Genomic DNA, 13130 nt, shown 5'->3' with positions numbered 1-13130 from the left:
TTTAGTGGTATACTTTGAATTTTCGGCAAAATGATTTTTATGATAAAATTTTGAATTTGAATTCTGAAATTATGTCAATTGCGAGAGCTCTAAGTAGAAAAAATTAAAATGCGACTTAATTTTAATTAATACCATTATTTAATCTAAATTCGTAAAATGTTAAAACATTTCAGTGTTTTTTTATTATCTGTAACAAATAGTTTATGGCGAATATCCATCTTTAAATAATGAATAAATAATAAAGATTCAATAAAGAATACATCACTTTAATCAATAAAGTATCTAAAAATTATAACAAAACAGAGAAAATGTGCAGCATAACTATTCAAAACTAAAGTATTTATTCAAAATTACCACTATCAAAAATTATTGTTATGTGTCAAAATGTTAATATTTTACCAATTTAGATCAAATAATGGTATTAATTAAAATTAAATCATATTTTAATTTTTTTTACTTTGAGCTTCGCAATTCACATAATTTCAGAATTCAAATTCAAAATTTTACCAGAAAATTATTTTGCCGAAAATTCAAAATATACCATTAAATTTAGTTTTTCAGCCTCTTTTCAAGTGCAGAATCAATTTTAAAAAAATTTAATATACAGGGTGTATTTTTTGGGTCGGAACATTTATACAATATTTTTTAATCCGGACCTGGATTTTTTTATTTGTAAATAAATTAATTGATTGGACACCTAAAAGAATATTCGCGTGTTAAATATAAAATGAATATACAGTGCGGTTGACAAGTTGTAAGCTGTATTTCAATTTTTTTCTACTTAGAGCTCTCGGAATTCACATAATTTTAGAATTTAAATTCAAAATTTGACCAGAAAAATCATTTTGCCAAAAATTCGAAGTATACCACTAAATTTAGTTTTTCATCCTCTTTTCAACTGAAAAATCCATTTTAAAAAAATTTAATGTACAGGGTGTTGTTTTTGGGTTGGAAAATTTTTCCAATTTTTTTTATTCCGGACCTGAATTTTTTACAATTGTAAATAATATAATTTATTGTACACCTTAAACGATATTTGCGTGCCAAATATAAAATAAATATACAGTGTGGTTAAAAAGTTAAGAACCAATTAAGAAAATGGCAAAATAGATAAAACACTCAGTATCTTTGTTATTAATGGAATAAGACCCATTAAGTATGGTATTTTTGAGACCGCCTAAGTGTCCTCTTTCTGCAGTTAATGTATGTTACTTTCCCAATGAAACACCCTGTATAATCTCACTCAACCTAAAGTTGCGTAACGTAAGTTGCTCGATTTTTGTTTTAGAATTGGACCTGAAACACAAACTTAGAATAAAATTCATTAACAACGTTGGATTAGAAGAAGCGGGAATAGACGGAGGAGGTATATTTAAAGAATTCCTGAATGAAGTCCTAAAAACCGCTTTTGATCCAAACAGAGGATTCTTTTTAATAACAGCCGACTATTCTGTATATCCTAATCCAAATGTTCACCTTATAGTGGATAATTTCACAGATCATTATTATTTTATAGGAAGGCTGGTTGGGAAAGTAAGTAGTTTTTAAATAAATTTTTCTGCGACCGTTTAATAACATGCTCATTATTCACTATTTTAGAATAGATAACACCCATTACTTTACCTGGTACTCACGGATTTAATTATTATACTGGGAGATATTATACAGAAGTTCAGCCACGATTTTCTAAGTCCTGCCTTTTGCAATACTGGAAGGGTAGACGATGTACTTACAATCTGTGGAAACATCCACAAATTTCCTGTGACATTTTCCTGTAAAAATTAGATTTTCCCAAAAAATAAAAATAGGGTTTTGCGATGAATTTCTAAGTCCTGCCATATCCGTAGATAGACAGGATACTATCGATTTTATGAAGAAAATTTTTTGGGCAGGAGGATTGCAAACGGGGTAACGGAGTATATAGGGTGAGGCAGATAACTGGCCTATTAGAAATATCTCGAGAACTAAAGACAACAGAATTATGAAAATTGGAATAAAGGGGTTTTGAGGGATGATCTATTAAATGAAAATATTTTCATCTCTTTGCAACTTCCGTTTATACCGGAAGTTGCTTATAACTTGGTTTTTTTAAATGGAACACCCTGTATATTTTTACATTTTTGGATTCTCCTTAATATTTTCTTTCTTAAAATATGAGATTTTGTAATATTATACAGGGTATTTTAAGCGATATTTACGTTTTTTTATTAATTTCGTAGCAACAGTCACACCCTGTAGAATTGTAATAGTTTGACATTAAAAACTCTGCTTACGTTCAAGTGATTTTTAATATAGTCTATTATTGTTAAGAATCATTAGTATAGCTAATTTTGAAATTTTAGTATACAGGGTTGGTCGAAACTCGGAATGAATATTTTCTGAGTTTTCTTAAATAGAACACCCTGTATTTTAGTATTGCAATGAAATGATATTTCATAGTAGTTTTTTATTTTATAAGTATTCCCTATACCTAACTGCTTTAATTTGTGAGTTATTGGTGATTCAAGCTAAACATTAATTTCAACAAAAAATACGTAAAATTTTATTAGGTTGGCCGTGAAAATATTCATTCACAAATAATTTGTCAGAAATAAATACATATTAATCCAGACTGATCCTTAAAATTACCAATAATGGTTTAGCTATAAAAATACCTGCGTAGTTAAGATTGTTGGTGCGACTAACAATTAAGCAAAAATTAAAGCAGTTAGGTATAGGGAATGCTTAAGAAATAAAAAAGTACCATAAAATATCATTTCATTACAATACTAAAATACAGGGTGTTCCATTTAAGAAAACTCAGAAAATACTCATTCCGAGTTTCGACCAACCCTGTATACTAATATTAATAATTTAGCTATATTAATGATTCTTAACAATAGTAGACTATATTAAAAATCATTTGAACGTAAGTAAAATTTTAGTTGTCAAACTACTTCAATTCTACAGGGTGTGAATATTGCTACGAAATTAATAAAAAAACGTAATTATCTTTTAAAATACCCTGTATAACATTACAAATCCTCATATTTTTAAAAAGAAGACATCGAAAAGAATCCAAAAATGTAAAAATATACAGGGTGTCCCATTTAAAAAAACGAAGTTATAAGCAACTTCCGGTATAAGCGGAAGTTGCAAAGAGATGAAAATATTTTCATTTAATAGATCATCCTTCAAAACCCCTGTATTCCAATTTTCATGATTCTGTTGCCTTTAGTTCTCGAGATATTTCTAATAGGCCAGTTATCTGCCTCACCCTGTATATGTATACAAACATTTAAGAGGATCGGAACGTATTTTCGGCTGCAATGCTATTCAAATGGGGATTCATTTTTTTCAAATCCTGAGAAAACTAATAAGTATTTTGGAAAAATTTAAACGCAGAATGAAAGATTACGTTATTAGCGAGGGCCGAAAGTCCCTGAGAACTTCTACAATGTTTATTTTAATAAGTTACAGGGGTAAAAAAACTAAGAGAAAATTTAGTGTGATTTTTAAATTCAAATATCTCATTCAAAATAAACTTTTTATTTATTCTAAGGGACTTTCGGCCCTCGGTAATAATTTAGTCTTTCATTCTGCGTTTAAATTTTTCAAAAATATTTATTGGTTTTTTCAGGATTTGAAAAAAATGAACACAATGCCGTGGTAATATTTTCCAAATCTGTCTTTGTCTTACAACGCACTCAACCGAATATAATATTGTCAGCATATATTGTCAGTCAGACACTGACAATCAGTGACAATTTTAAATATTTGACATTGCATCGGGAATATTTTGAGAAATTGATTAAATATTATTGATATATAGTGTATTTGATAAATAATTGATTTAAGACGTGAACTTAATAAAAAGTTATTTATTGTGTATTATTTGTGAAAGATCCAAGCAGAGAATACATCAGATATATCCTGTGATCCAAGTATTTTGTTGTTAGAGATGTTCAAAATTGTAAGCGTTCCAAAATAACAACATATTATTAAAAAATCACTTTAACACTTTTCCTCTTTTCTCGATTGATTATTAGTTTTTGTTGTACAAATAAATTATTACAATCACTGAAAACATAGTTAGTGAAAAAATTATCACATTTATTAACTGAATTAATAATTTGCAATTATAAAAATAACAGTTATCCAAGAACATTCAAAAGCCATCTCTTTAAATTAATTATGACATTTTCAAGTAGAATGACATTCTAGTAATGTTTACATATCCACACCAGTGTGAATTTTACTACACGTAATTTGCCGTGTAAAGACAGAAAAAGTAGGGATACACGTAAAATATTTGCGAATTATGTACCCATAGCCTTAAGGAAAATAATAAAATTTTCATGATGATCTAGGTCTTTCTAGTGTTTTGAAATATTATACGAGGGGCAGTTTAAAATATAATTACGTTTTTTTGTTAATTTTGTAGGAACATTCACACCCTATACATATTGTTAGCGATTTGATATCCAAACTTCTATTAATTTATGTTTAAACGATTTTTAATATAGTCTACTATTGCCAGTTATTAATAGTATACCAAAATTTTAGTATACGGGGTTGGTTGAAACTCGGAATGAGTATTTTCTGAGTTTTCTTAAATGGGACACCCTGTGTTTTAGTATTATAATAAAATGATATTTTATGGTACCTTTTTATTTGTTAAGCATTTTCTATACCATATTTATATATATTTATTTCGGCAGTAAATTGATACAGAGAGATTACTCAGGTGGTTTTATGATGATATACACGCCGTATTCTTAAACTTCGAGGCTTTCAGACACTAAAGTGATGCAAGTAGATTACTCGAAGAGTTTTGTGGTTGCTGAACATGAATACGCCATCAGAATCGACCTCCAAAAACTCTCTAAATTCGAGATCAGTCACCCTGGGCACCAGGTGCTCCGAGGGTCGGTTGTAATATCATATTCGTGTTCGGCCATCCCAAAAACCCTCGAATAATCTGTTTTTAAATAACAAAATTTTGCCCTTAATACACTGATTTTGACAGGTTTATGCACTTTTGGATGCATGTTATGCACTAAAATGCAATTTCCACCCATTTTTATATTGTACACCTTTTCCTGATGTTATCCTGAACACAATGCAAAAAGTTGCAAGTAGATAGATGCTGTATTTAAAAATCGATTTATTCTGGTGTTGTTAGTGTTAGTACATTTTGCTATCAAATATAGGAAACAATATCAGGATAATATCTACAATCCTACAATATCAGGAAAACCAGTTGAGTGCGGCAATTCAGCGCCTGTTACATGCGTGTGTATTTTGTGTTCGAACAAGTAAGAAGGCGGGATAAAATCTGTTTTTTGATAAAAGAGGGTTTTCTGGAAAAACCCATTTTAAAATTTTTCGTTTGTTGAATTTGAAAAAAAATTTAAAAAAATTAAAAAAATACGGTGTATTTGCCGACTTAAAGCAAGAGTAACTTTTAGTACTAGAATACCTCATAATTTAATACTCTACTCTCAAAAATGTCTAAAAATTTAAAGACCAATAAGTTATGAGATAAAATATCCGTTGATCTACCCAAGACGGATGTCTATGACCAGTACTAGAAATTCACAATTGATAAAATCGATTCATCTCTGGAAGAGAAATAAACGTAGCAGTTTTCGTTTTCCTAAATAGAATTTTTCTAAATTCTTTTAAACTCAAAATATCAAAAAACGAAAAATTTTTCAAATCGATTTTTCTAGAACACTGCGTATTCTTCTGAGTTAAAGCAAAAGTATCTTTTAGTACAAAACTATCCTAGAATTCAATAATCCAGTGTCAGAGATGCTTAAAAGTTAGACAGAAAAGTTATTCGATAAAATATCCGTTTCCGTACCCAAAACGGACCCCTATGACCGGTACTAAAAATTGACAATTGATAATTGACATTTGACAATTGACCTCTGGAAGATAAATAAGTGTACCAGTTTTCGTTTTTCCAAATAAAAGCGTTCTGCAGCTATTTTAAAGAAACTAATTACAAGACTTCGATATGCTTCTTCTAGACGAAGCATATCGAAGTAGAGGTCGTCCGCCAACCAGATGGTCTGATGACATCAAGCGGATCGACAGAAACTTGATGCAGACAGCACAGGACAGAAATGCATGGAGAAGACTGAGGGAGACCTATATCCAGCATTGGATAGATTCGGGTTGAATTAGGACGATGATGAATTACAAGACGCCATCTTTAAAGAGCTCTAGCTTTCCACGGAAGCATTTTTGAACTAGGTGAATTGAGTTAAATTTTCTTAAAATTATCTGAGGAATCTCCGGTTTTCGTTTGTTATGAGAGCTTTTAGACACCCTGTATAATATAATGGGTAGGTAAGTTCCCTACTATAACCAATAAATTGTAAAAATTGTTTATTTACTTTTATTGCGTTTACTAATATAAAAATATGATCTAATCACTTAAAATTACTTAAAATTACAAATGTTACAGTTTGCTATTAGATTTGAAAAGTGTGTAAAAATTCCGAGACATTCAGGAAAATAATATTTAATAGGATACGATTGTTTTAATGATATACATACAAATTAATTTTTTGTATTATTCATCTTTGCGGTTATCCTGCCAAGTTGTAAACGGTTTTAGATTAGTGTTTTTTAAGCATACTCGACATGGTATGACTCAGAAAATTGTGGTGATATGAATATGTTTGTATAACACCCTGAAATAATTTTACACACACACAATTTAATTTTTTTATACGAAATAACTATACAACCATCCTGCCTCTTTGAAAATAGATTTATATTAACCTTCTTGAGATATGTGCGAAATGGCGTGACTTAGAAAATCGTGTAATTTTCCACGAATTTTCTTACAAATTTTTTTAACTATATATAGTAAAAAAGGTGTAACTAAACATCCTACCATTTTGAATAATGTCTACTGAAATTATTTATTTTATAACAAAATTTATTTTATGACTTAGAAAATCACGGAACCAGAGTGAAAATTTTATACAGAATTTTCCAAGAAACAATTGCAGTTAAACATTAGGTGACGTCATGCCAACATTTTTTTTGGTCATTTTGAAATAAATATGATTAATTTATTAAGTTGGCAGGACTTAGAAAATTATGAAAATTTCATTATTTTCATTACATGTTTGTATATCTGTATACTCCCTTAGTCCTTTTGCAACCGTCCTGCCCAAAAAATTTTCTTCATAAAATAGATAGTATCCTGTTATTCTATGGATATGGCAGGACTTAAAAATTCATCGCAACTCACAATTTTTTTTTTTTCATTTAAAATCTAATTTTCACAAGAAAATGTCACAGGAAACCCGTGGATTTTTCCACAAATTGTAAGTACCTTCTCTAACCTTCCAGTATTGCAAAGGGCAGGACTTAAAAAATCGTGGTTGAACTTCTGTTAATATCTCCCGGTTTATATCGAGTGATACATGCCTAGTGACATATATAACAGATATACTCCGTCTAATATACTTACCGTTGCACGTCATCCGCGTCATAGCCCGCGACGTCACATGATACCAACACGAAATATTTAGGCGGTAGGTGTGTTCTATTTTTGAATCATTTTGCTCTGTACACTGGAAATACAGCCACTAGACATATTTTATTATAAATATACACGTAGAAATAATATTTGAAGATTTCTAATAATGTTAACTTAAAGAAATACACAATAATATGTTTCATTCAATTTGTATAAATGGATTACAAAGCGTTTTTATGAAGCACATTTTGTTCGGAACACACCGTAACTGTAATCGAACGAAGGTAACATTTTGGCATAAATTGGTAACATTTATTTGACAGTTGCGATATTGACACTTCAGATTTGTTTTTATTTATTTACATTGAATATTAATTTGTTTTGTTGTATAATCCACATCGCAATAATTATGTGATCTATTTGATTTAAAATGGATTCAGGAGTTTTTTATACTTTGGCAACTATGCCAACTTAGATCTCTGACGAAGATAATGACGTGCAACGGTAAATATATTAGACGGACTGTATTAAGGTCGAAATAGCCTGTCATTACGTTACATGAGCTTGCGTGCTATTACGTTGCAATCTTTAAATTCGATTCTCTAACAGAAATACACCAAAATAGTAGGCGTGGAGCCCACGTACCAAAAAAAAGTTGATTAATAGCAAACTGAAAATTTGTTCATAGCTTAACGGTGTCTAGTCGGACAAACTTTGATGTACGGGAACAGTGGAACAGGGAAGGTTTTAATTGTGGAACAGTTTAAAAATTTGGAACGTCAGACTACGAAAACGTCCCATATATTTTGTCGGACAGAACTTCCAATTGATTTGTTACCCTTTCATTAAACTCTCATGCAAAAATCACACTGCTATTATCACCTGTCATTGGACATGTTCTACGTGTCGGACTTATTAAAATGCCCAGTTGGTGATCAATACCAGTCTGATTTTTGGATGAGAGTTTAATGAAAGGGTAACAAATCAGTTCTGTCCGACAAAATATATGAGACATTTTCCTAGTCTGACGTTTCATATTTTTAACCTGTTCCACAATATAAAACTTCCCCTGTTCCAGTGTTCTCGTACATCAAAGTTTGTCCGAAGAGACACCGTTAACCTATTAAACAAATTTTCAACTTGCTATTAATCAACTTTTTTTTGGTACGCGGGATTCAGGTCTATAGTGTTTATCTTTATACAAATAATCCTCACGGTCGAGCATATACATTTACAGTTATTGTAATAATATTATACGCCTCCGAATAGTAAGCAACCAATTATTCAGCCAACCAAATTGAGTTATAAGCTTTCAAAGTATTCAAAGTTTGTAACGTGGTAGTTCTTCTAAGGACGACAGACTCAGTAAAACACAAGTTAAAAATAAAGTAAATATATTAACGATAATTATATACAGTTTAAAACAAATAAAATAAAATATAATTCCATCTTCTGCAAAGGAAAAACAACATTAAATTTTATTACAGTCATCCGATCATAATAGCAACATTAACATAATACGATAAACCATATATACAATAACAATCTAGCTACGCTAAATCAACATAGCCCTATATTCCGATCCGGAGATCATTCCTCGCTACTACCGCCTACTGCGATAACGATCGTGGCAAGACCCCACGTCACTACGGTGGCGTCTACCTAGGCATAGTTCCACCTCACAAACGGTGCATCTTTGCCAAGCCAGCTAAAGCTCGTTCAATACGCGAGCAGCAGCTGTTGAGCCATGGTTAGTTCAAAACGCTAACCACGACTCCTCTTCTCATTCTCCTGGTTCGCCTTAAATATGCTCTCGCTGCCACTACTCCTTCGATTTTCCCCAGCGGTGCTATGAAGAAGGAATGCGCAAACACTGACACTCCTTCGGTCGTCTATGGTATTGCAGCTCATCGCTTGCCGAGGTATCATATCGTTACAAGTTCAAAGTGTGTTACTATGATAGATGCATTAACCTCTATGCCGAGGTATACATTATTAGTAAACTTATAAATTAGGGGATTTGGGTTCTTTTGAGCGCAGTCTCTTATAAAATTTTACCTAACCAGCAACTGTAGTGTAATAATTCAATAGCTGTCAATAAAACATTTTTTTTTACTCTACGACTTCAAACATTTATTTATCATCGTCGATCGAGAAGAAACGGACACGAAGCATTAGAAACAATTCGAAACTTATATTCCACCGAATTGTCCAAAGTCCAAATGTAATATCTAACAGCTCCATTTTAGATTTTAGACCATGTACAAATGTTTTCCTAAACTTGTCTATGGTTCCAAGTTTTTGATACAAACTGTAAAGATACACTACTCTTCTACAAGATTGTAATTACATATTTGAAACATTTAAACTGACTACTGACATTTATATATTTTTAGGCAATATTCGAAAATATTTTAGTGGACCTTCCAGTAGCAGAATTTTTTTTAGCGAAATTATTAGTAGATAGAGCACCTGCTCATTATTTAAAATCATTAGATCCTGTATTGTACAGAAATCTACTCTATTTGAGAGATTACAATGGCGATATAAGCGATTTAGGTTTGGATTTTACTACTGTAAATAACGATCTGGGTGAAACCAGGGTAAGTGAAGTAAATAGTATATTTTAGTAGTTTATTATTTTATAATAATTTTAAATGTACTTTGTTGTTTAATATAATATCATTATTTTGTCTAGTTTGCGCTTTTCACAGACTTCTCAGTTTTTATTTCATTATTCTTCTCTTCCGTTTTTATTCGATAACTCTTAATAATTAACCCCACTTATATTCCACTTAACACTAAAAATCCGTTATTAAATGTCTAACTAGAACATCTTAGGGTTTATTTTGGCACCGAATGTTTGAAGCAAAAAAAGGGATTCCGTGGACATAATAATTGCACCTAGTGTATGATTAGATCTGATTTTATTATCTAATTTCATTTACTAAACAGTTACAACATCACGACTTGACTAACATTTTCTTTTTTTTTTTTGTCGGAAGTAGTTTCTTTTTTTATCATCCGGTATTTCTATGTTCTGTTTACAAAGGTAAGATTGTACAATATAGACATGTACAAATATGAAATTATTAATATAATTCCAGGGGTGTGGACTGTATGGTTAGGTTGCTGGTGCAAGTGGAATTAAGATAGGGTTATGATAAACAGGCAATATTATAAGTTTATAAAAATCTTACCAAGTCCTGTTTACTCATTGTTCACGTTTTGATCAACCACATATATGTCGGTTTTCGCCGCATTAACTGGTTAACGGATTATCGTCTTACAGAGATGTGTTGCCAAACGAAAGCTAACACACGAAAGAGAGATTACTGGTCACAATGTTCGTTTTCGTACTGAGATTTAACCCAAAAGAATTACTCACGTATTTTGCCTTCAAGCGGAGAAGGCAATTGATAAAACCTGTCGTTAGCGTCCATGGTCAGGACGCAGTCAATAGAGGAGTTCATCCATCGGCGGATGATAATCAATAGAGGCTGAGATAGCTTCGCGCATACAGACAACATTGTCTGTATGGGTAGGTGGGGTGTGTGGTGAAACAGTACTAGGATATCGTAAGGGGTGGATTAAGGAATAGTTTAAAATTGAGGATGAGAATTATTGAAGTCATACAGCAAAAAATAAAATATTATTTAAAAATCAGACTCCTATTTATCACCAAATGGGCGTTTTAATGAGTGGAACATGTAGAATATGTCAAATGACAGGAATTATGACAGGTGATAAATAGCAGTCTGATTTTTGCATGAGAGTTTAATCTTTGTTCGGAGAGTTTAAGTCTGTTCTGTCGGACAAAATAAATGTGCCGTTTTCGTGGTGTGACCGTTTCAAATTTTTAACCTGTTCCACAATTAAAACTGCCCCTTTTCCAGTGTTCCCGTATATCAAAGTTTATCCGACTAGACACCCTTAAGCTATTAACAAATTTTCAGCTTGCTATTAATCAACTTTTTTTTCATACGCGGGATCCAGACCTGTATACAAATAGTCGAAAAAGAAAAAAAAGTTGTAAACTTATTTTATAATATAATTTTTATAATGTAAGGTTTGAACATGTGAAGGACTGCGTTGTATAAATGTAGTATTACTCAATTAATTTATAAAGACTTTATTTATTTCTTTATTTGCCTAAATTAAAATAAGGGACGTTGTTACAACAAATGTGTTATTGAAAAGCGAAGAAATTGACGGTTAGCTCAATTGAAGTAAGTACTTTTTTACATAAATCAAATTAATTACTTTTGTATTTTTCAAATTAATTTTAAATTTATAGTGAAAATATGACCTATAAAATCTATCGGTAAATCAAGAATTTTCGCATAAAATTTTATTCTCGTTTAAAGGAATAAACGATTTGTTGGATTATTTAATTATTAGAATTCTACATGAGAAAAAACGAGTGACTCAGATTCCGAAGCGACAAACGAGTTACGCGAGGATAAAAATAAACAATTATTATTTGTTAATCTTCTTCACAATTATTTTAAATTTTATTTGATAAAAGAATGACCCCAAAAATTAAGAATCTTCTTCTTAGTTTGAAAATTTTTCTATGACACACATTCATAAATGCTGCCATATTGTAACAAAAAAATACCTACGCCGAAGATGTCCCTCCACCAACTTCACTTAAACTGAAGCAAAATACATACTACTAAACAAGCACATACTTCAAAAGCGTAGTACATCCTTCTATGTATCTGGTAAATAGTAGCAAATACTACGGAGAAAAGCAAATGCTTTGTAAGTGTAGTGAAATCTTCAAAAATGTAGTACGTACTTGAAGCATTAGCATTTACTACGTTTTAAGCCACCATGGGCACTTTACTTTATAGCTAAACTCGTACCTATTTATGGTTATCACAACAAACTCTTATAAAATAATACTTTTATTTGAACTTTAATTAATGACTTGAAATACTTGTATTTTTCATAAATAATATATAAACAATAAATAACTTTTTATTAATTGTACGCCTTAAATTAATTATTATTTTTCAAATACCTACACTATCAATACTATTTAATAAACAACTCTTTGATCGATTTTATCATCATCGTAAAAGCGTTAAAAAGCAGTAGCAGAATCAACTGCTATATCAAAATGGCGGGTCGGACACATCTCTACTTGTCACTGTCTTGAGTCTTGTCATAACATTATATTCGACTGAGTGCGTTGTATGACAATGATAGCGAATGTTCGATTTGGAAAATATCACCACGGACATGGTGTCCATTTTTTTCGAATCCTGAAAAAACTAATAAATATTTTTAAAAAATTTAAACACAAAATGAAAGATTAAATTATTATCGAGGGCTGAATGCCCCTTAGAATATATAAGAAGTTTCTTTCGAATTAGTAATTTGAAATTAAAAATCACACTACATTTTCTCTTAGTATTTCACCCCTGTAACTTATTAAACATTATAGAAGCTCTCAGGGACTTTGGGCCCTCGCTAATAAAGTAATCTTTCATTCTGCGTTTAAATTTTTCAAAAATACTTATTAGTTTTCTCAGGATTCGAAAAAAATGAATCCCCATTTGAATAGCATTGCAGCCGAAAATACGTACCCATCCTCTTAAACACACAATTTTATTAAATGTAGTTTTGGTCCAAG

The 13130-nt window shown here is 30.9% G+C and overlaps 1 protein-coding gene across 1 annotated transcript in view; it reads left to right on the top strand.

The window, feature by feature from the left end:
- LOC114333343 (ubiquitin-protein ligase E3C) overlaps positions 1-13130 on the top strand; it is a 104066-nt gene that overhangs the window by 78136 nt on the left and 12800 nt on the right. Inside the window, exons 10-11 of the mRNA XM_028283206.2 lie at positions 1289-1533; positions 9883-10089. Coding sequence (XP_028139007.1) covers positions 1289-1533; positions 9883-10089 — 452 coding nt within the window. The remainder of the gene's footprint in view (positions 1-1288; positions 1534-9882; positions 10090-13130) is intronic.

This window comes from Diabrotica virgifera, chromosome 2 (assembly GCF_917563875.1).
Source record: "Diabrotica virgifera virgifera chromosome 2, PGI_DIABVI_V3a".
Classification (NCBI taxonomy): Eukaryota; Metazoa; Arthropoda; class Insecta; order Coleoptera; family Chrysomelidae; genus Diabrotica; species Diabrotica virgifera.
Note: the sequence above shows the minus strand (reverse complement) of the source record. Positions and strands in the feature narration are given on the sequence as shown.